General features: G+C 37.7%; 2 protein-coding genes and 1 long non-coding RNA gene across 5 annotated transcripts in view; 2 read left to right on the top strand and 1 right to left on the bottom strand.

Moving 5' to 3' along the window:
* The first annotated feature begins 2,143 nt into the window (after window positions 1-2,143).
* On the top strand, window positions 2,144-11,097 carry ZNF770 (zinc finger protein 770). Of its 2 annotated transcripts, XM_027571834.2 has the most exons (3): window positions 2,144-2,243; window positions 6,540-7,345; window positions 7,481-11,097. In XM_027571834.2, the coding sequence occupies exons 2-3, from the start codon at window positions 6,593-6,595 to the stop codon at window positions 8,669-8,671; spliced, it is 1,944 nt and encodes a 647-aa protein (XP_027427635.1). In that variant the 5' UTR covers window positions 2,144-2,243; window positions 6,540-6,592; the 3' UTR covers window positions 8,672-11,097. The 2 variants fall into 2 exon arrangements, with proteins under 2 accessions (XP_027427635.1, XP_027427634.1); XM_027571833.2 differs by having other exon boundaries at window positions 6,540-11,097.
* LOC113910042 lies at window positions 5,357-13,210 on the bottom strand. Its single transcript, XR_003515888.1, has 4 exons — window positions 13,115-13,210; window positions 12,793-12,971; window positions 6,914-7,049; window positions 5,357-5,637 (listed from the first exon to the last, which is right to left on the bottom strand). It is a non-coding gene; the product is annotated as an uncharacterized LOC113910042 (long non-coding RNA).
* Window positions 13,211-13,266: 56 nt separating this feature from the next.
* The window catches only part of AQR (aquarius intron-binding spliceosomal factor), a 113,174-nt gene continuing 99,837 nt past the window's right edge, over window positions 13,267-26,603 (top strand). For both annotated transcript variants that reach the window (XR_003516061.2, XM_027572737.1), the window contains exons 1-3: window positions 13,267-13,524; window positions 18,051-18,107; window positions 20,755-20,795. Coding sequence is in view for 1 of the 2 variants with exons in the window: in XM_027572737.1 (XP_027428538.1) it covers window positions 13,450-13,524; window positions 18,051-18,107; window positions 20,755-20,795 (173 nt within the window). In the remaining variant the exon portion in view is untranslated. The remainder of the gene's footprint in view (window positions 13,525-18,050; window positions 18,108-20,754; window positions 20,796-26,603) is intronic.

Genomic DNA, 26,603 nt, shown 5'->3' with positions numbered 1-26,603 from the left:
CAGTAAGGTCATCCCTGGCTATCTACTAAAATGCCGACAAGCCCTCCCACCCAAATCTTCATAGCCCCCTTCTGTGCTTATTTTACATATTAGATATGATATATTTTCCTTATTTAGTTTATTGTCTGTCTCCCTCCGTAGGCATATAAATATATAAAAAACTATAAATGAAAAATCTATGAAGACAGGAATTGTCGACTTTTTAATTTGTCCCCTACTCTATCTCCAGTAATGTAGAACAGGGCTTGGCACATAGCAAGTGCTTAAAATATATGTAGGATGGATGGATGGGTGGATGGATAATTAATGCCTCAGCTCAAAGACGATCTCCACCTGAAGTCCCAGGCAGATTTAAACACTCCTCCTCCCCACTGCTGCCCTGTACATATCTTCTCTTATCATAGTATACTTCTTTGCATGTTTTTCTGAGCTGAAAACTACATTGAAGTCAGGGCCCTCACCATTTCATCTTCACATGCTTACAAGTGAATCCTTTGTACTTTGTACATGACAGGCCATTGAATGAATGATTAATTATATCCCCATTTTGAGGATGAGGAAACTGAGATTCAGAAAGGTTAAATAACTTTTAAACACACACACTAGTAAGTTGCAGAGGTAAGATATATGCCACACTGTTCCTTTATTTTTCCTTATCACTACTACCATCTCTTCCTACAATGTTCTAGCCTGCCCTCCACATTTTCTGTTTATCCATATTGAAACCACTGCTAAGTCCCCCATTCAAATCTCACCTATTCAGTGAAATCTTCCTGATGACTTACAGTAATCTCTACTCCCCCTTCCCCCCCCCCCAGAAGTCTCCTGAGATGACTTTCAGGGTGAATGGGGAAGGCTGTGAGGTAGGGTATGTGGCCTTGGAGAATAACTTATCCATGTCTCATCTATGTTCCACACTCCAAATTCAGGCTCTTGGTGCAAAGGCCTACTTATTTTGCAGGTAATGCACCCTCCATTGGTTCCCAACCTCAGGTGATATTCTCTTATGGTCTACGTATCTTTCCTGAGGATTTATGTGGCTGGTGATGGATGCAATTGTTTGCATGATTTGGTTGGGTTGAGTTCCCAGGAGAAGCTGCAGAAGAGAGCAAGTCTTCAACGGTTATCTGAACACACAGAGTCCCTACCCTGAGGTTAACACTTAAGACACGGAAGCTCTTTCCCTCCTCTCTCTATCTCTGCTTCTGTTGGAAGTAAGGGCTTCAGCCTTCCCCAAACGTGACTCCTCCAAGCTTGCTACAAAATAAAAGCCAAAGCTTATGTCCTACTAGCCATTTCCTCATGTTGCCACATGGAAAATAGAGAATGACTTTTCAATGGACCAACTTTTTCCTTTTTAAACAGAGGAAGGTATACCAACATTAGAAATAATTTTTGTTGTCAGTGGTCCTTGACAAGTAATGCAAAAAGTTACTTACAGTTGAAAGAAAATGTGCTTGTTACCTGTTCTCATGTCCTCATCGCTCAAGCTGAAACAGTTAAAATCGGAACCTGCAAAAATCCACAATAACTTTCCACTGTTTTTTGTACTTAAAATCTTTGGTAGATACCTAAGCATCTTACACCTAATAACGTGTCACCCACGTCTGCAACTGGACTACAACGTTTAACCCTTAATAGTGTCCACATAAAATACTGAGATATCTATAACTTGGGAAGAAGTAGCGAATTAAAAGTGCAGGTCTGGTACTAGACGCCTGTGTTCAGATCCCACCTCCATCGTCTATCAGCCGTGTGACACTGAGTTTCCTAACACCTCAATCTCCTTTTCCTCATTTTAAAATGAGATCCCATCACTTCATAAAGTTGTATGTAATATAAAAAGAGTAATAAATGATGAAGCTCTTCAGGGCTTACTAGGCTCTGGGCACTATGTTGAGCACTTTACATCCATCTTATCTAATTGTCAGCAATCTGAAGAAACAGCCTTCACTCCTCTATTCTCTTCCGCGCGAAACTGCAGGGCGAGGTGAGCGGCGCTAGGGGTGGGGACCAACCTCTGGAGCCCCCCCTTTCACTGCCGTCTTGCCCATCGAGCCTAAGCCACGGCGGCCCTGGGGTGGGGGGAGCCTGTTTCCAGCCGGACCGCGTCCCTGGGCGCTCCGGAGCGCCGCGCCTGCGCGTTCAACCCGTCGCCGCGCCAGCCCTGCGGACGTGCGCTCGCTGCCTTCGCGGCGCCTGGGCCCTGAGATGTGTCCCTGTTGGGTCCGTGCCAGCTCCAGGTGCGTGAGGAGGACTTGAGGAATCTGTGTGTGAGGTGGAGCGATCCCCGGGAAGGGTCGGGCCTGCCTCGATCCCTCCAAGGTGCCCGGGGACCCATAGCGGAGGCGCCACGACCTCGGCTCCCATTCCTTTTCCAGTTCCCCGCCTCCCGACTGCGTCTCTTGGGGAGCGGCAATCTGAGAGGAAGGCGCAGAAAGGATGCTTTTCCTCTGCTGTGGGTCGAGTCGCATGTGGCATTTCCCCCTCTGGCTGCCGTCAAAGCCATTTTCACCCTTGCCCTTCCTTTCCTGGTGTGGGATTTTGCAGTCTCTGGACTCGGCTCGACCCTCTAGGTGCTTATTGGTTGTGGGCGATGAGGGCAACGGCAGGACGTCAGGGTCCTCTGTCCATTGCAGGCCCTCTGGGACGAGAGCGTGGGCCAGGGGAATGGGGCAGACGCAGCCACCAAGAAGGAAAGACTGTGATAAATGTCGCCAGAGATTATTCCCCAGCTGGAAGTGCTCCAAGTTTCTGTCAGGTCGTTCGTCTCTTGTTCATTTGCTTTTGTGATGTCCTCACTTCGCTTTTATGGTGTTAGTAAAAAACCAACAGGCTTTCAGCCTTGAAGCGTCATTGGAATTTTTTAAAATCGGTTTTTACAGTCTTCCAACTGAGTGTATCTTGCAGTTGTCAGAATAATCTTCAGGTAGAACCACTGAGATTTGCAATTTTACTTTTCATTTTCAGTTTCACAGGAAAAAGTACACGGTGTTGGGTTTTTTTGTTTGTTTGTTTTAATATTACCAATAACAAAAGATCAATTGAGAACACAGAGAATCAGTTGAAGTGGGATTTGGAGCTCTATCAAATTAATGTGCCCGCCGTAGAAGTACATATGGGACTGCACTTGGAGCATTGGGGATCCCTGAGCTATCACATAAATAGCAGATGAGATCACTTGTTGCCACCAGTGGTTCTAGCAATTACAGGGCTCCCAGTAAGTGCTTTCCCACCTGGTGTGAAGGCAAATGACAATAGTATCCAGTCTTAGTACTAGTGGTAGTTGATCAGCCATAGACAATTTTTCGCACAGGAACTATGGGTAGTCAATTCCTGTTATAACCAGAGATGGTTGTGGTATGTGGTTCTAGTCTGGGACTTCTTTCAAGAGTATTCCATAGAAACTGTTAAAAAGAAGGAAAAATATACAGTAGGAATTGAGGTCGGCTACAGGAATTGAGATCCTTTGTGTGATCTTTCAGGCCTGACTAGACAATTTCGTGGCTTTGGCTGGCCAGCCTTATGGGGGGAAACTTGCCTTCCGCACACCAGACTTGTGCATGGCCAGTGCATTGCAGTTTTCTGGAGGGAGCTGCAATCAAGGACTCACCCCTTCCCTCCTGCTACCCATGCTTATACTAGATTGCATTGTTGGCTCAGTTACCTCCATTCAGAAGATCTTGGCAGGGGTACTTCCCAGGCCCCTCCATCTCTACCAAGACCTCCTTGGGTGGGTGGGGGGAGGGGCTTGCTTGAGGTACTTTTCTCGGTTTTAACTCAGGACGTTTCCACTCCTAGCCCTTCCTTCCTCTTCCCCTGGCCCACAGGTCCATAAAGAGGCAGAAGCCTTTTGTTCTGGCCTCCTGTGCAGGGAGATGATTGTGTGCCCTGCATCCATCTGATCCTCACCTAGTGTAGTTCTGTGTAATGGACCCTGGGGAGCCAGTCCTTGTTTTGCCTCATGCTTGCACTATGGCAGTTAAGTGAATAAAGGCTTGATTATTATTTTCATTTTGGCTTGTTGTCCTAATTGACCACCTCAACACCCGATAGCTTGACAGGAATGAAATAAATTGCCAAGTTCTTGGCAATTTAATGGATTCATAATTTTAATCCTCATAACCATTGGTGTGTTTAGCATGTTTAGGGGTCTGGAAGTTGTTCACCAATAATTTCTCTCAGTGTAGTGAAAATACATATGAATAGCACCAACAGTTGATTGTTGCTAACATGGATATCTGGGTTATATGGTATATTTTGTAAATTAATATAGTGGCTTGCAGTCAGATTCTTTTATTTTACATAGACTTGTATAGCATATCCATTTGGCCTCTAATTACATTTTTTCGTAAATATTTTGGGGTTATATGGGCCAAGTGAAGAAAATTAGATACTGTTGCTTTCATTAGTAATCCTGCCTCATCCTATGGGCCCCAATCTTACCTAATGGATTACTTGGTTACTTTGAATAAAGTGATTAATTTGTTGTGGGTTCCTCTGTCTAGTGTTGTGTGAAGAGATATACCAGGAACAGCTTTCACAACTTTCTTACCTCTTTCAACAGAAGTTTCACAAAATAGTTTTCATCTTTATGTAATGGAATCTGATATTTACTGCTCTTTATTAAACAAAACTGGTGATCATGACCCACTAAATTGATTTCACAATGCATTAGTGGTAGCAACATGCAGTTGTGTTTCTCAAACACTGAAAAACACTATGATAAAGCAACTAATAGAAGATACTTGTTCAATAAATGAATGTTTTTGTTTCTAAGTCACATTGCTGAAAAGAACCACAGTGGATGTGTTTGTGATTTTGTGTTTAAGGTGTCTTCTAGGAGAAAACAGTAAATAGCAAATAGCATATATGTTGGACGTTCACCAAATTAGCTGACAAAAGAACACAGTTTCTGGTAGATTTATCAACTTTCTGATCTCAACTAGAAGATACAACATTAGAATCAGAGAGGTAGAGCAGCTTTTTTTTTTTTTAATTTCTGACTCCTTTATTTAAAATAAATGTAGTAGTAGGATGAGAAGAAAATTGGTTTCTCTGATTAATGAGAAGGTAGGGTATACAGTTTTTGTGAAAATACCTAGTAAACTTATGCATGTTTCCTACAGAGTTATGTTAGCAAAAGCAGATTTATCTTTATATTAACTCCAAGACCAAAATGATCCTTTTATTATATTGTCTGAAAAGTGAACCACACTTAACTTTCAGTTACTTAGCCATCAATAAGAATATAAGTAGCCAATTTACCGCATCAACTCTGTGCCTGTCTTTTAGGAATTCCACAACAAAATGCAAAGAAGAAATACAAAGAACTGTAAATTTAGTTTGTTTATTTCTTAGTTAGAAACCCTAAAAATATGTATTATGTAGACAAGGATAAAGTTCTAAAATTTGATTAGTGTTGAGCTAAGTTAATACCTCCCATTTGTATATCGCTTCATAGTTTTCCAACACATTTGGATGCGTTATTTCCATTGATTCTCACAACTTGATGTGGTAGGCAGCCAGGAGTCTTAGAGATGAACAATCTATTTCCTTTTTTCTGCCACTGAGATCATATGATAGCAAATCGGGACTAGGTTATCTGGCGCATTTTCTCCCAGTTGTCCATGTTGTCTTTGTTGATCCAAAGAAGTAATTAAAAGTAAATACTGTTAATGATGTGGCTAAAAAAATCCAACCTTGGTAACAAACATTCTCTCAGATCACACCCATGGTATGCTATAATTAAATGCAAATATATCTTATTTTTAGTTCTATATTTTAATTCTTACACTTTCTAACCTTTCTAGCTTAATTTTTTAAAAATGACAAAGCGGGACACCTGGGTGGCTTAGTGGAGCATCCAACTTGATTTCGGCTCAGGTCATGATTTCAGGGTCATGAGGTGGAGCCCCACATCGGGCTCTGTGCTGAGGGTGGAGCCTGCTAAGATTCTCTTCCTCTCCCACTGCCCCTCTCCACCCTGACTCACACATGGGTTCTCTCTCTCTTAAAAATGAATAAATAAATAAATAATGACAAAGCAACTAAATATTGATGACACTACTTAATAGAGAACTAGGAAAATTGGAATTAAAAGGTCTATTTAATGTTAAGAAATTCAACTTATCCTCCTTTTAATGTATTATCTCAATTAGAAATATAGCTTAAAATTATATAGGTTTTTAGAAATTTATTTTTTTATTTTATTTTGGCTTTTTTTTTTTTTTAAGTAAGCTCTACACCCACATGAAGCTTGAACTCATGATCCTGAGATCAAGAGTCGTATGCTCTACTGACTGAGCCAGCCAGGCATCCCTAGAAATTTCTTTTAAAGACTCACCATTTCTATGTGTGAAGTTAGTTTTATGATTCTAAAGTATTCATCTAAAATGATTATTAACTTACTTTTAAACATAGAAAAAGTCCAGGTTCCCCTATACCCTTAATATCTTTAACCAAAGGACAACTTAATTATTTCTTTTCATATGAATAAATAATTTTTAAATTAATACATTTTTATTTTTAATTTTTAGACATCTGTGGAGTTTAAGAACATGGAGTTCATCAGAGTATATCACTGAAGAATATGATGGCTGAAAACAATTTAAAAATGCTAAAGATTCAACAGTGTGTAGTAGCCAACAAACTACCTAGAAACAGGCCATATATTTGCAATATTTGCTTCAAGCACTTTGAAACACCATCAAAATTAGCTAGGCATTATCTCATTCATACTGGTCAAAAACCATTTGAATGTGATGTATGTCATAAAACCTTTAGGCAACTGGTTCATCTGGAGAGACATCAACTAACTCATAATCTGCCTTTTAAATGTAGCATTTGTCAACGCCACTTTAAAAATCTGAAGACATTTGTGAAGCACCAACAACTTCACAATGAAACCTACCAGAATGATGTTAAACAGGTCAGAAGATTGTTGGAGGCCAAGCAAGAAAAGCCAGTATATGGGATGTTTCATACTTTTACCACAGAGGAAAGATGGGCATTCCATCCATGCTCTAAGTCTGATCCTACGTACAGCCCTACAAAGAAAAGAAAGAATATTCACGCTTGTACAATCTGTGGCAAGATGTTTCCATCACAATCAAAACTTGATAGGCATGCACTTATTCATACTGGTCAGAGGCCTTTTAAGTGTGTCTTGTGCAGTAAATCCTTCCGACAGTCAACTCACTTAAAAATTCATCAACTCACACATTCAGAAGAAAGACCTTTTCAATGTTGTTTTTGTCAAAAAGGATTTAAGATTCAAAGCAAACTTCTGAAGCATAAACAAATCCATACCAGGAATAAGACCTTTCAGACTCTTTCATTGAAGGTAAAGAGTCCAGAATCATGCCCCCTGCCTAACAAGTTAAATGCAAAGGAGGATGGTTTTGAAAATGGTGATATAGGTGAATCTGAGGAGAATAATCAACTTGATGTCCACTCTATTTATATCGTCCCTTTTCAGTGTCCAGAGTGTGAAGAGTGTTTTGAATCAGAGCAGATTCTCAATGGACATAAGTGTTTTCCTGCCAGAAGTGGCAAAATTCCAAGCAGGCTCAAAAGAAGCTACAACTATAAAACCATTGTGAAAAAAATCTTGGCTAAACTTAAACGTGCTGGGGGTAAGAAATTAGATAATTTTCGATCTGAGAAAAAAGTATTTAAAAATAATTTCTTGAAAAATTGTGATCTTATTTCTGGTGAGCAGAGCCCTGAACAAGCCCAGAGAACATTTATGGGTTCTCTTGGCAAACATGGAACATATAAGACAGTTGGCAATAAAAAGAAGAAAACATTGAGTTTGCCATTTTCTTGGCAAAAGCACTTCCAGAGCCAAAATATGGGTAAAAACTTGAAAGGTATCCTTACAACAGAAAACATGTTAACTACAGATAATTCAGTGAATAATAAAGATGTATCTATCTATGGTTCATCAGGTGAGGAATTTTTTGATAACTGTGAAGTGCTTCAGTGTGGTTTTTCAGTTCCAAGTGAAAACATCCATACTGGACATAAGATGTGTCCTTGTGACAAATGTGAGAAAGTGTTTCCTTCTATTTCCAAACTACAAAGACACTATTTAATTCATACTGGACAGAGGCCATTTGGCTGTAATGTTTGTGGGAAATCTTTTAGACAGTCAGCTCACTTAAAAAGACACAAATTAACTCATATTGATAAGATACCTTATAGAAGATCTCTTTGCCAAGAATTTGAAAATTTGAACCAACTTCTCATTCATCCAGGTGAAAATGTTAACTATAATGCTTCCCAACAATGTCAGACTCTTGGTTTCCAAAAATATGAGGTCTCAGAGTCAGATCAAATATCAGATATAAAAGTTAAGGCAGAATCAGAGGATTTCATTCTCAGTACCCCCTATAGGAACAGGCAGTCTTATCTCTCTAGTGCACTTCTGCAATCAGAGCAGAGCCAACACAGTCATTGTTGTGGTTATTCAGGGCGTGCAGAAAGGAATGATGGCCTTCTTTACCAATGCAGCGTTTGTTCCAAAAGTTTTAGATCTCCATCTAAACTGGAAAGACACTATCTAATTCATGCAGGGCAGAAGCCATTTGAATGCTCAGTTTGTGGCAAAACATTCAGACAGGCTCCTCACTGGAAGAGACATCAACTTACTCACTTTAAGGAATGACCAACCACAAGATAAAGTGGTTCTCAAATTCAGTTATGTAACTGACAGAACCAGTAACACATTTGTGGTCTCTCTGGTGATCTTGTTCTTAAAGCCTATATCATTTAGATATATTTTCATTAAAATGCCTTCCTTAGGTTGAGTGATTTTATAGGCAGTTGCTTGTCCTGCAAGTAAGAGCCAAGATACATAGAAAATTAATACAATGTTTTAGGAACAGCCAAATTAATTTTTAGGGGGAAGAACATGGTTTGATGCCATACAGTAAGCATTTATTTTATTTTAATACTTATTTTGGCTGTATTGAAAATGTAAATCCATGATGCGGTACAATAACTCAGTTCATTCATTATTTTTTAAAAGAATTCTTAATGTATGCCGTCTCCTTTTAGATAAAAGACAGAGGTAAAAATTGGGTTTTGGCTGCAGCAAATAGCCTCACTACATTTTATTTATTTTGTTTCACATGAAAGCATAATTTTGTCCACCTGTGGCTCAAATTCCATTGCAAAATTTTTTCTTGTAAGTTTAAAAACTCTGAAGGCAGTAGAAGTGAAAATGGATGAGAAAATCACAGCATTATTTTCATTGGTCTTTTGCAAGCTATTTATTCTTAGGACTCTGGTAGCTTCACCTCCTTTTCCACAGGGTATTAGAGTTGGTTTTTTGCCCAGCCTGTTGTTATCTTTCCCAAAAGATCTGAAAGTAGGAGAGAGACTAGGATGCACCTGTATACATTTATCATGTTTACTTATCAGGAATATTGTCCAAGTGCCATAATCTTTTTGATGATATGTATGCAGTATTATCTTTTCAGAGGAATAAATGAAATTCATCTATTTACTAAATGATTGACAACAGTAGTTGTATAGACTTAAGACTCACCTACAGATCTGCATCTCCACAAGACTTCTATTTTACTTCAGTAAAACTTTGTTTTAATGCCTCTTGAATTGAGTGGTCCTGTGACTTAACTAAATCTATCTGTTAAGTTTGATCAAATGGCAATGACTAGGTCTAGTTCTAGTTTTGAATTCTATGTTTCTTGCAAGACTCTAATGCTAAAGAATATTTTGATCCTTAGCAAACTGTTTTGAATAGTAAGGTAATTATTCCCATTTAGGAATAAAGTGTTTATGGAATTGAGGGTATCATTCTTCTCAACAGCACTGTCATGATAGGGAAATATTGGGAATCTTAAGCTATAAAAGAACCACAAATTGTCCTTTGTATTTGCCATTTTTTAATAAAATCTTTAAGAATGACATTTCTTAGTAATAAAATAACCATTATCTTTTAAGAGAAGAACAGGTCGGTGTTTTTCTTAGCACACCTAAATATAGTGACAAGCCCTCTGTTGAAAGTGAATAATAAACATTCTTTGCATTTTAAGTTCTTTATCATACTCTAAGAAATCGTATAGGAGGAGGGGGGAGGAGAAGTTGGTATCTTCTTTTTCAAGTGCATTTTGAGAAACTTGGGTTTAATATACAGAGATAAAATGTGACAGTAAAGATAAAATGCCCAATGATGTATAAATGTGCAGGAGAATCATATGTTTTAGAGAATAATTTCTCTTAGGTTTCCTCCAGATATGTTCCTCCAATGCAAGAAAGATGAGGGTTTATAGAATTTGCCTTACACAAAACTTTTCAAGAACATACCTGTTACATAAAAGCAAGGAATAATTAGCTCATATTTTCCAAGAATATAGGTTCAAGGATTTTTTGTTTGAAATTGTGTATTTGGGGATTTTCCAAAGCTATATATGTAATTTTATTTGAAGCAAATGTCTCATTTAGTCCTTTCCCACCCCAAACAGGGAGAGTCCTAACAGTGTTGTGCTTGTATGATTATTAGACTTTATTTGCTTAAGTGATAATACTATACTTTTTTTTTTGACCCATGCCTTTTTAAGCTGTTTCATATTGAAAGTTGGAATAATTGTAAAAATTTTGTCAAAGATGTACTGTAGTGCTATTTGAAGTACCTGTAACAAAATCCTTATTTTCCTTTATCACTGCAAGCTTCTTGTGGAAACTTTATAGGAATGAAAATAAACTGTATACATCCATGATAAGAAAATTAAACATTAGATGTTAAATGATGATTTGCTGCATGCTAGAACTGTTAGTATTGTTGAATCAATTACTTTGGTTTTCTGAAAAAATAATCTTTATAAATATCTTTAAAGAGATTTATTAAAAATTTTTGTTTGGGTGATTCCAGGCTGTAGCATGATTACTTACTGAAGTAGTTTCATTGGCTGGGTTAGTGGATTTATTGTTTCTTGTTTTGTACTGCGGTAGGGCCAACAATTTTAAGACAAAATGTGTGTGTGTTGAAGGAAAGTGGATGGTGGTTAAGAGTCTTGAAGAATTTAAATTTCAGAATATTTTAAAAATAAACTTTCAAGTTACACAGTTTGGACTATTTTTTTTTTTTTTTAATAGAAGGTAAAAATCACGTAATACTGGAACAAGGTACTGATGGCCAAACACTTTCCTGGGCGCATTCCAATTCACCTTCTACACTGAATTTCCTAACATGGATATTTAATCATCTCCTTTTTACTTATTTATTTTTTACTTTTCCTTTTTAGTACATTGCTTTGATAGTTTCTTATCACCTACAAAAGGATGTTAACTGCATTACATGTCACATGATCTACCTGCTTACCCATTTATCTTCCTCTTTGGCCTTTCTCCAGATTTGTGCTAAAGAAATACAGAATTAATTCCTCCCATGCATATTCTTGCTGTTCTTGTCTCCATCTTGTCTACCCACTATTATTTTAAATTAGATACAGACTTCAACACTCTTAGTTCAAAGAAGAAATTTAGATGAGCCAGATTTTATTTGGTTTTCCATGATTATGGGAAAAAACTAAAGTGTTTAAAACCGGCTTGCAGAAAACTTTTTTTAAATGATGAATTGGTTTTTTACTTAATTTATTTTTTTAACGTCATCTCTATCCCAACGTGGAGCTTTAACTCACAACCCTGAGATCAAGAGTCACATGTTCTACTGACTGAGCCAGCCAGGCCCCCAAAACGTTTCAATTTACATGTTATGTTAGATAACCCATTTTTGGGTTTTCTGTTTTTGTTTGTTTTTTAGTAATCTCTACACTGAACGTGGGGGCTTGAACTCAGGGCTCTGAGATCAAGAGTTCCCGCTCCACCTACTGAGCCAGCCACGTGCCTCAAGGACTGTTCAACACTGTTCAACGATACAGAATATCTGTTTTTTAGAAGCAGGGAAAGAACATTTAATTCCTATCTTGAGCTTTCTATTGCTTTCTATTGGTTGGAAGGACTTAAATTTCAGGGCTAACTGCTAGTTCTATTAGCATTAAGAGAAAAAAAAAGTGGCACAATGGTATTATTAAAGGAATATGGAACACATAATATTTTGCATCTACACTGGCAAATTTCTATTCGTTCTTTTTTTTTAAGATTTTATTTATTTATTCATGAGAGAGAGAGAGGCAGAGGGAGAAGCACGCTCCCAAGGAGCAAGGAGCCCGATGCGGGACTCGATCCCAGGACTCTGGGATCATGACCTGAGCTGAAGGCGGACGCTTAACCATCTGAGCCACCCAGGCACCCTTTGAGTTTGAACTTAAATACTACTTCCTCTGGAAGCCTTTCTGATTTACCCAAACAAGCCATTCCCTGTGCTCCCACTGCTTTTGTTCATAACTCCGTTGTCATTGTTGATCAGTGGTTTTCAAACTTTAGTTTGCATAGGAATCATACAGAGGGTTTGTTAGAAGCATAGATAGCTAAGTCACATCCTCAGAGTTTCTCTCATGTCTGGTGTTGGGTCCAAGAATTTGCATTTATGCAGGTTAGCTGTTAGGTCAAAATTGAAGCTGTGTTTGGAAAGAAGGGAGGATAGGCAAAAAAAAAAAATTTCCACTGCACCTAGCGTAAAAAGAGATAACAGTTGAGACACACAACTTGAATTCTACCTGTTATTCTGGTTACTGTTGTATCTTTCTGTCTTTTATGATGAAAATGCATTTTACATCTACTTTGTCCATTGCCTCTTCACTCACTAACCTGTCAGCCCCTTTTTACCTAGTAGCCCCTTTTTACCCAGTAGCCCCTTTTTACCTAGCAGGGCAATAGGGATGGATTGCAAAAGTCATGAGGAAACTTTTCGGGGCGTCGAGTATGCTTATTATCCCGATTTTGGTGATGGTTTCACGGATGTACGACTGAAAACGGATTAAATTTTACACTCCAAATATGTACATGCAGTTCATTGTATGTCAACCTATACCTCCATGAATCTGTTAAAAAAAAAAAAAAAAAACATTTAAAACCGAGCCCCCCATACCCAGCTATGTTTTTTTCACTACTGCTTTTTTTAGGTTTGAGAGAACCACCAAGTCTCCCCCACCCGGGCAATTTTACCTGGAGAACTCTCACCTACCTGCCGAATCCTTGAGACCCGATCCGGACTGCTGGGTGCGTTCTTTCAGCTTCCCGCTAGGGGACGCATGCGGAGGAGGCCGAAGCCCTTGCTGTCTGTAGCTCAGACCCAACGGCTGCATGAACTTCCGGCACTGTTCCGTTCCGCTTCCGGGAAGATGTACAGGCAGCAGTGCGCGCACCTCTGAGACTGTGAAGGCTGAAGATATCCCGGCCCGCGGGCTCCTGCTTCGCGGAGTTGGGCAGCAAGAGCTGCCTGTTAGGGGAAGTGCATCACGTTCACCGCTACTCCGAGGGGACCTTTCCTTTCCACTGGAGCGGAGTGAGAGTGCTGCCATGGCGGCCCCTGCTCAGCCCAAGAAAATCGTGGCTCCTACGGTGTCCCAGATCAACGCGGAGTTCGTAACCCAGGTGCGCTTGGCCGAGGATGGTGTGTGTGAAAGGAAGAGACGTCGAGGCCCGCGAGGCCTGGGGGTGGGATTTTCTTTGGGACGGGGTGCACCCAGGAGGCATTTGTTCGTCAATTCATTTACTCAACTCTTTTAGCTGAGTATCTGCTCTGTGTCGGCCACTGTGTTAGGTGCTGGGGATACCACAGTGAAAGAGGCCGCCTTGCCCTGCGGAGTACAGGTTCCAGGGAAGATAGACAAATAAAAAAGAAAGCTGCTAAGCGAGCTTTTCCGTTTTGGAGTCCGTCGCAGAAGTGATGGATTCACAGAAGAAGCAGCACCCCAGCCTGAGACCGGCAAGGTTTCGTAGCCGAGATGATGCCTAATAGAGAGGGAGGAGTAGAGTTTTTCGTAGCCGTAGAGTAACGTACGCTTTTGAGTGGAGTGACGAGAGTCTGACAAGACACCTGCGTCAAATAGATGCATCTATGAAGAGAGCAATCGTGTTATTGGAGAGCATTCATTTAGAACCTGTTTACTGTGTTGGGTTGTGAACCGCCGTTGGCTGTGGATGGGGAAACAGTCCTGTAGCCCTCAGCAACATTCCTAATCCTTGTGCGCTGCTTTGGGTATTGGTTAAGAGTGCAAATAGCTCCCTGCCGAAGTTATTATGCCATCTGCTTCTTTCTTCTCTGGTCTCTGTCTCAGATTTGCCAAGGCAGAAGCCTCAAGAGTCATTTTGAGCCCCCCTTTCCCTTAATCACTCCATGTTTACATTATAAATATCTTTCAAATCTGTCTGCTGCTCTTACACTAAGCCAAGTTGCCGTTGTTTACTCTCTGGACCTAGGCATCCTAACCTGTCTTGTGGTTCCTCTTGCTCTCCTCCAGCCCATTCTTCATATTGTTGCCAGTGATTTTATACAAATGCAAATCTGATCATATCACTTACCTTCTTAAAATCTCTAAAGAGTTCTAATTTCTCTTAGGATAATGACCAGGATCCTTCAAAGTATTATGTAATCTGGCATGTGCATACATCCAGTTTTCTCTCTTTCTAACTCTGCTTTAGCCATACTGACCTGCATTTACTTAAATTTGTCGTGCTGTCTTTCACCTCCTGGTCTTTCAACATTGTTCCTTCTGCTCAGAATCCTCATTTTTTTCCCACTTTCCTTTACACGGTTAATTCATTGTCATCCATCTACATTACTTGGGAGAAGCTTTCCCAACAACTTAAACTAAATTAGATCTCCCTTTTCCCATACACTTGTTTTTTATGGTTAAAGCCATTTATTAGTTTCTTTCACTCAATGAGCTTAGATTTTAGAGATGAGTCAAATTAACAGTACAGTTTCAAATAGGGATAAGTGCTATCAGGAAAATGAAACAGGGTGTTAATGACACTGACTAGGATGGGGTGTATGAAAGGCAGTCAGGAAGGTTCTCTCTGAGGTGACATTTGAACTAAGACCTGAATGCAAAAAAAGAGCCAGTTTTGGGGAGAGCAGGGAAACAATCCACGGAATAGCAAGTGCAGATGCTTTATGGTGTGAATATAAAGAAGGCCAGGATAGAAGCATAAGAGGGAGAATGGTATGAGATGAGGACAGAGAGTATGTAGGGATCAGATCATATACAGTTTTGGAGGCTGAGATAAGAAGTTTGGGTTTCATTCATCCAGTAGATTTTAATTGCGATCCAGGGAATGATATTTTAGAAAGAATCTTCTGGCTAATGTATGGAAACTGGATGGGAGTGAAAGAGCAAAAGTAGTAATAAGGTTACCAGTGACTCCAGGTAGGAGATGATGGTGGCCTCTACTATTAAAGATTAGGGTAGACTGATGTATTCTGAGGCTAGAGGCAGCAGGACTTGATGATGATTGATTGTGGAATGATGGAGGAAAAGACAAATCGGGCATAGCTTGAACAACTAGGTGAATGGTTTGGACATTTACTGAGATAGGAAAGGAGAGGGTTTAGTGGGGAATATCAAGAGTTCTGTTTGGGCCTTGTTAAATGGAAGAAGCCTAGTAAACATTCAGTTGAATATATTGAGAAGGCAGTTGAGTATGTGAGTCTAGAGTACCTGAGCAAGATCTGGGCTTGAATATAAATTTGGTATTTGTTGACAAGGTGGTGTTTAAAACTGTAGGATTGACTGATATGTCCCAGGGAATATTATTTGTAAACATATAACATTTATTGTATCCTGTATTAGATTGAGAGAGCTGAGGCTGGGGACCATGTCTGATTTATTCCCCATGTACTCCCAGTACCTAGCATTGTACTAGGAACACATTGTGTGTTGAGTAAGTATCTTTTAAAAGAAAGAATGAGTGAATTAATGGATAAACATACCAGGGCATTAAAATGTGGTAGGGATGAACATTCTCAGCAGTAGACTATGATAGCAGACATGAATGCCTAATATTTACAAGATTCTGTTTTGGGCTCTTCTGGGCTACAAAGGTAAATAAAATGTGATCCTTGTGTTTAGGGAGTTCAGTTTCTGGAAGGAGACTTTGAGACTCATCATAGTTCAGTTGATAAATGCCAGAATAGAGATGTGAGGGAAATGCTTTGAGAACACAGTTTTAAATGAAAACTTTTGTCTAAGAAAAGGCTGTCAAGAAAGAATTTTCTCATTGAGAAAGTGCCATTTTAGATGGACTTTGAAACATAAACAGGAACATGAGGAAATGGGTTTTCTAGTTGGAGGGGATGTCTTGGATTTAGGTGGTGGTTGGTTCTTTTTCTTCTTCTCCTCCCCTTCCTCCTTCCTTCTTCTTCATTTCTGAGTACCTGACCAGAGAAGGTGTTTTTAAATTATTATTAAATGAGTAAGATGCAGAGCTTAAAATTTAGTTTTAAGGAGATCAGAGATTTGAATTTTGTGAATTCAGTTTTTTATGCTACTATATTTTATGTCCTTTTTGTCTTTCAATAAAATTTATTTTGAACAGTCTATGCTGTCATAGCTATACTAAGTGGGAAATGCAAAATTTCGATTTTGCATGAGGCTGGAGAGTGTGGGGGAGGGCAGTATATTCCTGGAGGTAGTAGTGTCTGAGAGGTCACAGGTTAGACCCCAAGGAAAAGCTAGATCAGATATTTACAATAAGCAGTTTGGATCAGAAGATAGGATTTACATATTTGTTTGGAAGACGCTAAATCCATGAAAACAGATCAGATTCAGTTGTCTTAACGGTATGAGGTGAGTAAAAGATGGCTAGTTTGTGTGATGCCTATAGGCAGTGGAATGAGGAAATGAGAATACCATAGGATAATTTGGGGGTAAAGTATTTTCTGTTGGGTTGGAGGTTGATTGATAGTTTGGGAAGGTGTCACATAAGTGGGCCATTACTGTACTGATTTGGAGAGAATTCCTCAGGGCCAATGTCCTTACTGCTTGGGAGGCCCTTTGGGTATACTTACTGGGATAGGTACTTAACTATAGAAGAAAAGAAGATATGAGTCCCATCTCTTTAGTGTTCTACTTAGGCAGACAGGAAAGATAGATAAGCAATCAAATGATTAATAATACAGAAAGATGAGACTATAATAGAGTTCTTTATGAGATGAAGAGAAGGAAGAAACAATTATCACCATTAGGTAGGGTTGAGGAAAGCCTCACAGAAGAGGTAACATTTCAGATTTTACTTTATTTTTTCATTCATCCATGCGCCCATGCGTACATACATATATACATCAGTCCATTGGCTATTATTTGATTTTCTCCAGTACACTAGATACTGTGCAGATACACTTTTTTATAGTTGTGTTGAGTCTGTGCTTACCAGAGTTTTCTGTTTTTCAAGAGATTGCAGTTTAGTTTCTTTTAAAAAAACATAATACATATTAGTAAGACCATGTTTTTCCTTAATATTATATAATAATATTATATAACCCATCTAAATATCTGGAATTAGTGTTATATGTGTTTAAAGTTCACAATTTCCAGGTGAAGTCTAATCTGCTGAAGTATACCAGCTCTTTTATTCTCTGTAATAACCTGCTTATAGATTAGAAACTTCTTAGGTTTTGTTATGTGTGTCTGGGTGTCTACTAATCATTTAAAGGTTACTGTTTTGCAAATAAACATTCCTGAAGATTTTGAATCTGTTTTCTAATACTAGCTCAACTCTTAACTAATTCTAATCTTGGGCAGCTCACTTAATCTCTAGATTCTAGAGTATTCTTTCTAGGAGGTTCCTGGGTTTCCTTATCTCTATGCTGAAGATGTGTGACTGTGGTTATTAACTGGGTCCTACTGTTTCTCTTGGGGTGGTTAGAAAAGTATGTTTTGTTTTTGTAAATCATAATGGCAGGGTGCAGTGCAGGGCATTACTGGCTTTTAGTGGGTTGGGGCCAAGGATGCTAACTGGCCTGCATGCCCATATAGTCCTCTTAGAAGGTGGAATTAATCTGTCCTCCCAGTGCCTCTAATGCCCTGTTAAGAAAGAGCTTGTTACTGTATGATCTCAGTCTTCTCGCTCGACAATGGTATGAACCTGTGACTTATTTATACTATTTACTTTTGCAGTTAGCATGTAAATACTGGGCTCCTCATAGCAAGAAAAAATCACCTTTTGATATAAAGGTAAGTATATTTGATTTACAACATTCTTTTTAAATAGGTGTGTTCTTTTTATCTTACTTTTAAGGGCTAATTCAACAAAAGCATTACATGATTTTTTTTTTAAGTTCAAATTACAGTTTTCTAATTATCAGATTGACAATTATTCATGTCAGAAAATTTGGAAAATAACAGAAGTTACACATTAGAAAATAAAAATCACTACCCAGAGATAACCTCTGCTATCATTTTGTTATGTTAAATTTTTTTAAAATTGTGTATATAACTTAACTGTTTTCCTGTTACAGATTCTTGGTTTGTTTTAAATTTATTATTATAATGACCATGTAATAAAAATTTTTGTAGATATACAGAAATTTCTGTACAATTTTTTGACAGTTCATTAAGGGTAGAATCTATTGTTTTTTATTTTTAGGTTGATGAGCTGAGATAAAGATTTATAAGAATGGTGGAAGAAGTAGGAGTTGTTTAGGGTAGAGGATTAGATGACCAAAGACCAGTAATATTTCAGTTAGGGAATGGACTTATGGTTCAGGTGGAGCAGTTTAGGATAAACGAAAACAAAAATTCCTGAATGTGGGGAAATGGGTTCTTAAAGAGAGATCTTTAAATAAAATAGAGATGACATATTGCATGCCATTTAACAGGTATAGTTGACTCTTGAACAACACAAGTTTGAACTGCATAGGTCCATTTATACATGTTTTTTTTTTTCCTAAGTACAGTACTGTAAATGTATTTTCTCTTCCTTATGGTTAAAGTGTGTCTTCATTAGCTGACCCTTGAACAACATGGGTTTGGGTTCTGATCCCCCATGCAGTCAAAAACCCATGTATAACTTTTTAAAAAAAAATATTTCATTTATTTATTTGAGAGAGAGCAAGCGAGCGAGCATGCGCATGTGCAAGCAGGGGGAGTAGCAGACTGCTTTAGGCACACTGGTAAAACTGAACTTAACCCAAAATTTCTTTTATCATTTGAGCTTAAATGTTTCATTTATGAATATATTTTTGTTTTGCTAGCAATCCCTTTTGTTCATCAGGAGGATATTCATAAACATGGCATATATTAATTCTAATTACCAGTAGAGTTGCTTTATCTTCTTATATGCTATTTGTATGTGTTTGTGGTTGTATATGTTAGGTCTTGGGGTTCCTAGGGTCATATTTCATTAATAACAAGAATATCTTAATGACACTACTAGATCGAGTTGATTCTAATTAGATTGAGATTTTCAAAGATTATATCCAGATCATTGTAATTCTGGATGAAGCTATTTAGCCTGTTTAGAAGAACTTTATTGTAGGTTGGTATTTGAAGATTATGCTCTTCATTTTAATATTTAATTTGAATTTTGATAAAAAGAAAGGCAATAACAGAAATTTTGTCTAAACTGAACAAGACTTGGGGTGCCTGGGTGGCTCAGTCAGTTAAGTGTCTGACCTCAGCTCAGGTCATGATCTCAGGGTCCTGGGATCGAGCCCTTTGGGCTCTGCGCTCAGTAGAGAGTCTGCTTGCTCCCTGCTTGTACTCTCTATCTCTCTCTCAAATACATAAATAAAATCTTTAAAAATAAAATAAAAATATCACCCACATTTCCTTGACAAATATACTTTGAGCAGTTAAAAGACATTATAACTACATAAAATATATGATACCATATTAAAGTACTTTATAATTTTATAGTAGGAACTTTTTTTTTTTAACTGCTATTATCACTAGCCACTAGCACTGCTGTGTCTTCTGCTGGTAACTATTACTAAAGACTCACAGGGGCAGTTGGCGGGCTCAGTTGGTAAAGCATGCAACTCTTTATCTTGGGGTTGTAAGTTTGAGCCCTATGTTGGGTATAGGGATTATTTAAAAATAAAATCTTTAAAAAAAAAAAGACTCACAATATGCCAGGACTTGCACTAAATTCTTTACATGTGGTATCTTATTTATAGCATCTGGTGGGATACTTTGTATTAGTAGATCCTTTTTGTGGATTGGGAAGGTGAGCCTTCGAGCTGTCCCTAGGCAAGGGTTCTAGCTCTCTGCAATGAAGTGGGTGGTTTGAACCAGGCTTCTAACACCAGTGCTGAATTCTGAAGTATCACACCATTCTGGCCTCCCTAACCCAGAAGAATTGAAATTCTGAGGCTTTATCACATGTATTTGGAAAACAGAATGTGATTTGCTTCTATTATATCCTCATACTTCTAATTTACTGTCTGGCTTTTGAAACTACATTCTTAATGATTCTTAAATGGAGTCTGATAGCATATACCTTAAAATTAAGTTTTCAAAAATATTCTGATTTGTGAATTTTTATTTTTCCTAGAAGTATTATGAATACATCATTTTAGAAGTCCAGTGCACTATCCATTGCATGACAGAGCCCCCTTGAATACATCATTTTAGTGATTGTTTCTAGGAATCTTTTTATGTAGATATATTTTATTATTTATCTTCTACTTTGCTTTCTGTTATTTTACATTTTGAGGAACATGATGAGATTATAAAAGTCTCTTAAATATTATTTCAGTAATATTTCATATCTATCCTAAACCAGCTTATTTTGTGTAATCTCAGTAACTGGAAACTATCAACTTAGGATCTGAAAAAATGCTGTTTGAGATGTTAAACATTTTTATATTTTTGATAACAGGTCATTGAAGATATATATGAAAAAGAGATTGTCAAATCGAGGTAAGAATGAGTTTAATTTTCATACCTAGGGATTAGGTGGGACCAAACTGGATCTCTTTTGCACTTCTAAACTAACTGTGATCATAACTTGGAACTTTTAAATTTCTTTTTGATTTGGTCATCAAGGAGATGGTGGCCAGAAAAACTTTTATATCTAGCTGCTGAAGAACCATAAATTATTTTTTTGCTTTCTAATTTTTGGCTTAGTTTAGAGGGATTAAATCCCATCAAGTTTATTTTGTTTTTGAAGAAATGTGAGGGAGAATAAACATGGAGATTTTATTTCAGTTTCACTAATACTAATTTCCTTACCATTTTTCTGATAACTCTTTTGAAAATATTTAAAAATTATAAAAGTAGGGGCGCCTGGGTGACTCAGTCGTTAAGCATCTGCCTTCAGCTCAGGTCATGGTACCAAGGTCCTGGGATTGAGCCCCACATCGGGCTCCCTGCTCTGCGGGAAGCCTGCTTCTCACTCTCCCACTCCCCCTGCTTGTGTTCCCTCTCTCGCTGTGTCTCTGTCAGATCTTTAAAAAATATATATATATAAAAGTAAAACATACATAATAATACTTTATAAAGTAATAAAATATATCTTATGTACAATGTATAGAATATATGTAAAATAATAAAAATAAATAATAGAAATTGTTTTTGTACAATATACAGAAGGGGGTAAGTTTTGAGAAATCTTCCTTGTCCTTTAACCCTCAATTTATTTATGTACATATGTATCCAGCCCCCCCATTTTTTAATACAGAAAGTTTATACTCTACACATCATTCCATCCTATCTTTTTTTTAATGTATTTTGGCATATTTCTATATCTGCACCTGTAGACATATATGCCCAGTGAGCATTTTAAAAAGCCAATTGACTAAATGTTTTAATATGAAATGGAAACATTAGATTATAAATGTAAAAAAAACTCATAAAATCTCAGATTAGTTATTTGTCATGTGTTTGAGTCCTAGAAGGTTAATTTTACTAAATACTATGAAGGCAAATCCATGGCAGCATCAAAATGAGAGGCTAGTTGTTTTGCTTTAATGATTGATTTGTGAGCATAAAAGGAGGCTCAGCGGGGAGTCTGCTTCTCCCTCTGACCCTCTCCCCTCTCATGCTCTCTCTCTATCTCATTCTCTCTCTCAAATAAATAAATAAAATCTTAAAAAAAAAAAAAAAATTAAAAAAAAAAAAAAAAAGGAGGCAGGACCAAAGGCCATGTTAAGGATTTTGTTTCTTATCTCAAGAATAATGGGAAGCCAATTAAGCACGTAAGCATGATGGTGATATTTTAGAAAGAGAATTTGGAGGGTGTAAGAAGCAAGAAATTAGGTGAGTACTATAGTAGTTAGGTTCAAGGTAATGATGGCTTGACTAGCCTGGAAGATTGAGATAAAGAGGTGTGCCAATTTGCGATAGAAGTGACAAGATGGTTGGTGGTTGGATGTGGTGGAGGAGGGAAAGGGGAAAATCAAAAGTGACTTCTCTAAGTTTTTGGCTTAGATTGATTAGTAGATTCCATTACTGATTTCTGCTGTTGTTGTTAGGGGTGGAGTTGGGCATAGGTTGTTAGTCCACTTTTGGAAATGTTTAATTCTAGGTAGTAAAGAACCATGTAGATGGAGATGTAGAATAAGCAGTTGGGTATCTCAATACAGAGCTCAGAAAAGAGGACAGAGTTGAGCCTGCTTTGTATCAACCACAATTTCAGTGCTAAGGATACAACAGTGAGCATGGCAGATAAAGTCTCTACTCACTGAGCTTATATTGTAGTTCTAGTCTAGACAGGAAATACATAGATGTGTAATGTCACAGGTAGTATTATGAATTAAAGTATGTTTAGGGTAGTGACAAGGGCCATTTTAGATTGAATGATCAGGGAAAAATACTCTGAAGATATGACATTTGAGCAGATATATAACATAAGACTTGTTGGTCTGGGAATGGGTATGGATGAGATTGCCTAATGAAACTTAAGATGAGTGGGTAGGTAAATTCTAGGATTCTTTTTTTCTTACATATTAAGAATATACCAATCTGAAAATTATCTTGAACCTTCACAACTAGTTTTCTGTGTCTTCAGAGCAGACTTTTCCTCCAGTGGAAAGTAATTGCTTGTGGTTTTGTTTGTTTCATTCAAAACCTTAGCTATTAATATTTCTTCCTTAAAGATAATTTTTATGTAACTAGTAACCAAAAACTGCCAGTGATTTTTAAATTATATACTTGGCTACATTACTTTTAATTGCTGAAGGAAGTAACTGTTGTTGGCCAGGCTCACTAGGATTTATCATGGCACTCTTAACAGTCATTTTCTCATCTTGTACACAGTTGAGAATACTTAAATGAAAGTAAACTGATACATTCTCCCCTCAAATCTCAAAGTTCAGAAAAGTGCACTTCTATAATACATAAATTGTAATGTATATATATGTTTTCATCATAAGTGTACTCTTGAATTCCCATCCCCTAAAATAAATAATATATATTTACATTTTTAAATGACTATTTTTTAGACTAGTGCCTGAGGAAGCTGTTTTGCTGAGCTATGTGCTGGTAGCATCTTCATTATTGGGGAATGGCTTGATACAAGATTTATTAACTTGTTTGTAGGCTATCAAAATAGGCAGTTTATAGCTATAAGGTACTCAGTATTTTTTTTAAAGATTTTATTTATTTATTTGATAGAAAGAGAGACAGTGAGAGAGGGAACACAAGCAGGGGGAGTGGGAGAGGGAGAAGCAGGCTTCCCGCGGAGCAGGGAGCCCAATGTGGAGCTCGATCCCAGGACCCTGGGATCAGGACCTGAGCCGAAGGCAGACGCTTAACAACTGAGCCACCCAGGCGCCCCAGGTACTCTTAGTATTATACATTAAGGTTCTTGTAATACACATTTTTTGCATATCAACCCTATTTCTGTAGGAGGAATCTGGGAAATAAATCAATCGGTTCTTAATATTCTTATGGTATAAATGATAACTTTTAGGATCTCAAAAGTAGTAAAATACCATATCGCCCAGTCAGCCATGTAATGTGTGTTCTATTACACGATTGATTCATATTTGGTGTCCTTACCATTATCAGATTTGGCAAACATATCTTAATATTTTTATCTGTATGATTTTAACATCTTAAAAATAATCACAACTGTTATTTGTTGAGTGTTTGCCATGTACCAGATTCTGTTCTAAGCACCCTTGTGTATAGTAGCTCATTTTTCCTCACAACAACCGTGTGATAGTCACTGTTATTATCCTTGTTTTATTGATGAGGAAACTGCAGTACAGAGAGGTTAAGTAGCCCAAAATATTTCCCAGTAGTTAGAGGAAGAGCTGGGTATTAAATCCTGGTTCTTTGACTCTTTTATTTCCTTTTTTTTTTTTTAAAGATTTTATTCATTTATTTGTCAGAGAGAAAGAGACAGAAAGAGCACAAGCAGGGAGAGCGGCAGGCAGAGGGAGAAGCAGGCTCCCCGCTGAGCAGGGAGCCCGATGTGGGACTCGATCCCAGCACCCTGGGATCATGACCTGAGCCGAAGGCAGACACTTAACCGACTGAGCCCCCCAGGCATCCCGTGGTTCTTTGACTCTTACCCAATACTCTTCTTAAGTAGTGCAGGGTCCATTGCCCTCTTTTTATTTAAAATGTTTAAACCCCAAGGTGCCTGGCTGGCTTAGTCAGAAGAGCATGGAACTCTTGATCTCATGGTCATGAGTTTGAGACCCACGTGGCATGTAGAGATTACTTAAATAAGTTGTAAAAACTTAAAAAAATGTTTAAATCCCTCTACTATGAAACATAACACAGAAAAGCGCATAAAACAGAAATGTTTAGCCTTCTAAATTATTATCATTCATAACCACCACCAAGGTAATAAAAACCAATATCTGTTAGCATCCCAGAAGCCCTTACATGGCCTTTTGCTTTAACATTTTAATATGTAAGTATGGAAACATGAACACTGAAGTTTTGTTTGTTTTTAAACTTTAAATAAATGGAATCACACGGTGTATACACTTTTGTGGCTGGCTTCTTTTGTTCACTATTATTATTTGTTTTTTTAATCATCTACATTACAATAAATCTGGAAATGGGTAGTTCAGAAGTTACTGTGAGGGCTTTGTCAGCCTTTTCACAATTTTTTTTCTTTTTTTTGGCTTTCCCTATTTGGTTGCAAGAGGGCTACCACAATTCCAGACCTCATGTTTTCACACAATTATTTCCCAAGAGAAGAAGCAGTGGCAATTATAGCAGCAAAGCTTATTGACGGAATAAAACTCCAAATTTAATACCACCAAGAATGCTAGAAGAGAAATTGAGTGTTTTTGCTTTATCTTGACCTATCGTGACTTCTTTTTCTCTTGTCCAGTCATCCAAAAATAAATTGGCTACTTTGCCACTTTTGAATATGAGGAAACTGGGTCCCAGGATGTTTAAAAGATGTTATGAGGGTAACGCTGAGTCATGACCAAAATATGCTTTTTTTTTTTTTAATTTTAATTAATTTTTTTTTTTTTTTTAGGGAAGGGGAGAGAGCAAGAGAGCAAGGGGGCAGGGGAGGGGCAGAGGGAGATGGAGAGAGAGAATCTTAAGCAGGCTCCACACATAGTGCAGAGCCAAACACAGGGCTTGATCCCATGACCCTGAGATCATGACCTGAGCTGAAACCAAGAGGCAGATGCTCAACCGACTGAGCTACCCGGGCACCCCCAGAATACTATCTTCTATCCCATGAGCTGGTATTTTTTCTTTCTTTCATCATGAGGTCCTTTTTGTGGCTGAAGAAATTAAGCATGCAGTTGAGTGCATAGTGGACACTGAATTTTCTTCACCAACATGTCTGCAGCTGGAGACCTAGTGTGTCTGACACACAAGATGTTGTATCCACTCAGTGGTTTGGCTGGCTGTAGAAGCCAGTACCTTGTCAGTGTTATATCTTTGTGCTTTTGCACAGTAAAAACCTATATTTTATTCTCACTAAAGTTCTGTGATAGTGCTTGCTTAGTGAAACTATTTAAGAGATCAGAAATCAGTGGAATAGTATTTCGACAGGATAATGGTCTCTTGGGGTATTATAAATTCATAACGCCTACACATTTAATTTTCAAAGCTGGTGGCTATTATCTAGCGGCAGTGTTCTGGTCTGACTACTTTATTTCCAATATGCAAAATGATAAAACTGAATTAGTGGACATTTGAACCTGCCTTTGGAGAGATACCTGGTTTTATTTATTTATTCTTATAAAACAAAGTACTTCTATTTAAAAAGACAGCTACAGCATTATTTATTCTTATAAATAATGAGATTATTATTTATTTATTTAAATAAATAAATTTAAATTATTTATTCTTATAAAACATTTTTATACAGCATTATTTATTCTTATAAAACAAAGTACTTCTATTTAAAAAGACAGTCTAGTAAAGAGAGATATCTAATATTCATTTCACAGTTTTGTCATATTGTAGACTTAAGTTCAAGACTTATGAAACCTGTGAAAAGTCTGATTCCTATATTTGTGATAGAGATACATGTGTCCCTTGTGCTTTCAGGAGGGCATGACTTCAGAATGTTTCCTTTTGAATATTAAATAAAACAATGTTGGCCAGTGCTTAAGAAATTAAGATAGGCTACCTTTTGGCAATTGTGATCCAGTATTATGAATTGTGATGAACATTCGTGTTTTCATTAAAATTAATTGCCTTATTAACCTATGCGTTACATCTCAGTATGTCATGGTGCTAATTGTGTTTGTTAATACGGGTGGGATAAGATTTAACTTAAGCAACTTTTCTTAGTTT

This window comes from Zalophus californianus, chromosome 6, assembly GCF_009762305.2.
Source record: "Zalophus californianus isolate mZalCal1 chromosome 6, mZalCal1.pri.v2, whole genome shotgun sequence".
In the NCBI taxonomy this organism is placed as follows: domain Eukaryota; kingdom Metazoa; phylum Chordata; class Mammalia; order Carnivora; family Otariidae; genus Zalophus; species Zalophus californianus.
This window is presented reverse-complemented; position numbering and strand designations above follow the sequence as displayed.

Bases quoted from the DNA above. Each gene is read 5' to 3' on its own strand.
- ZNF770 (XM_027571833.2), top strand. From the start codon at position 6,593: ATGATGGCTGAAAACAATTTAAAAATGCTAAAGATTCAACAGTGTGTA.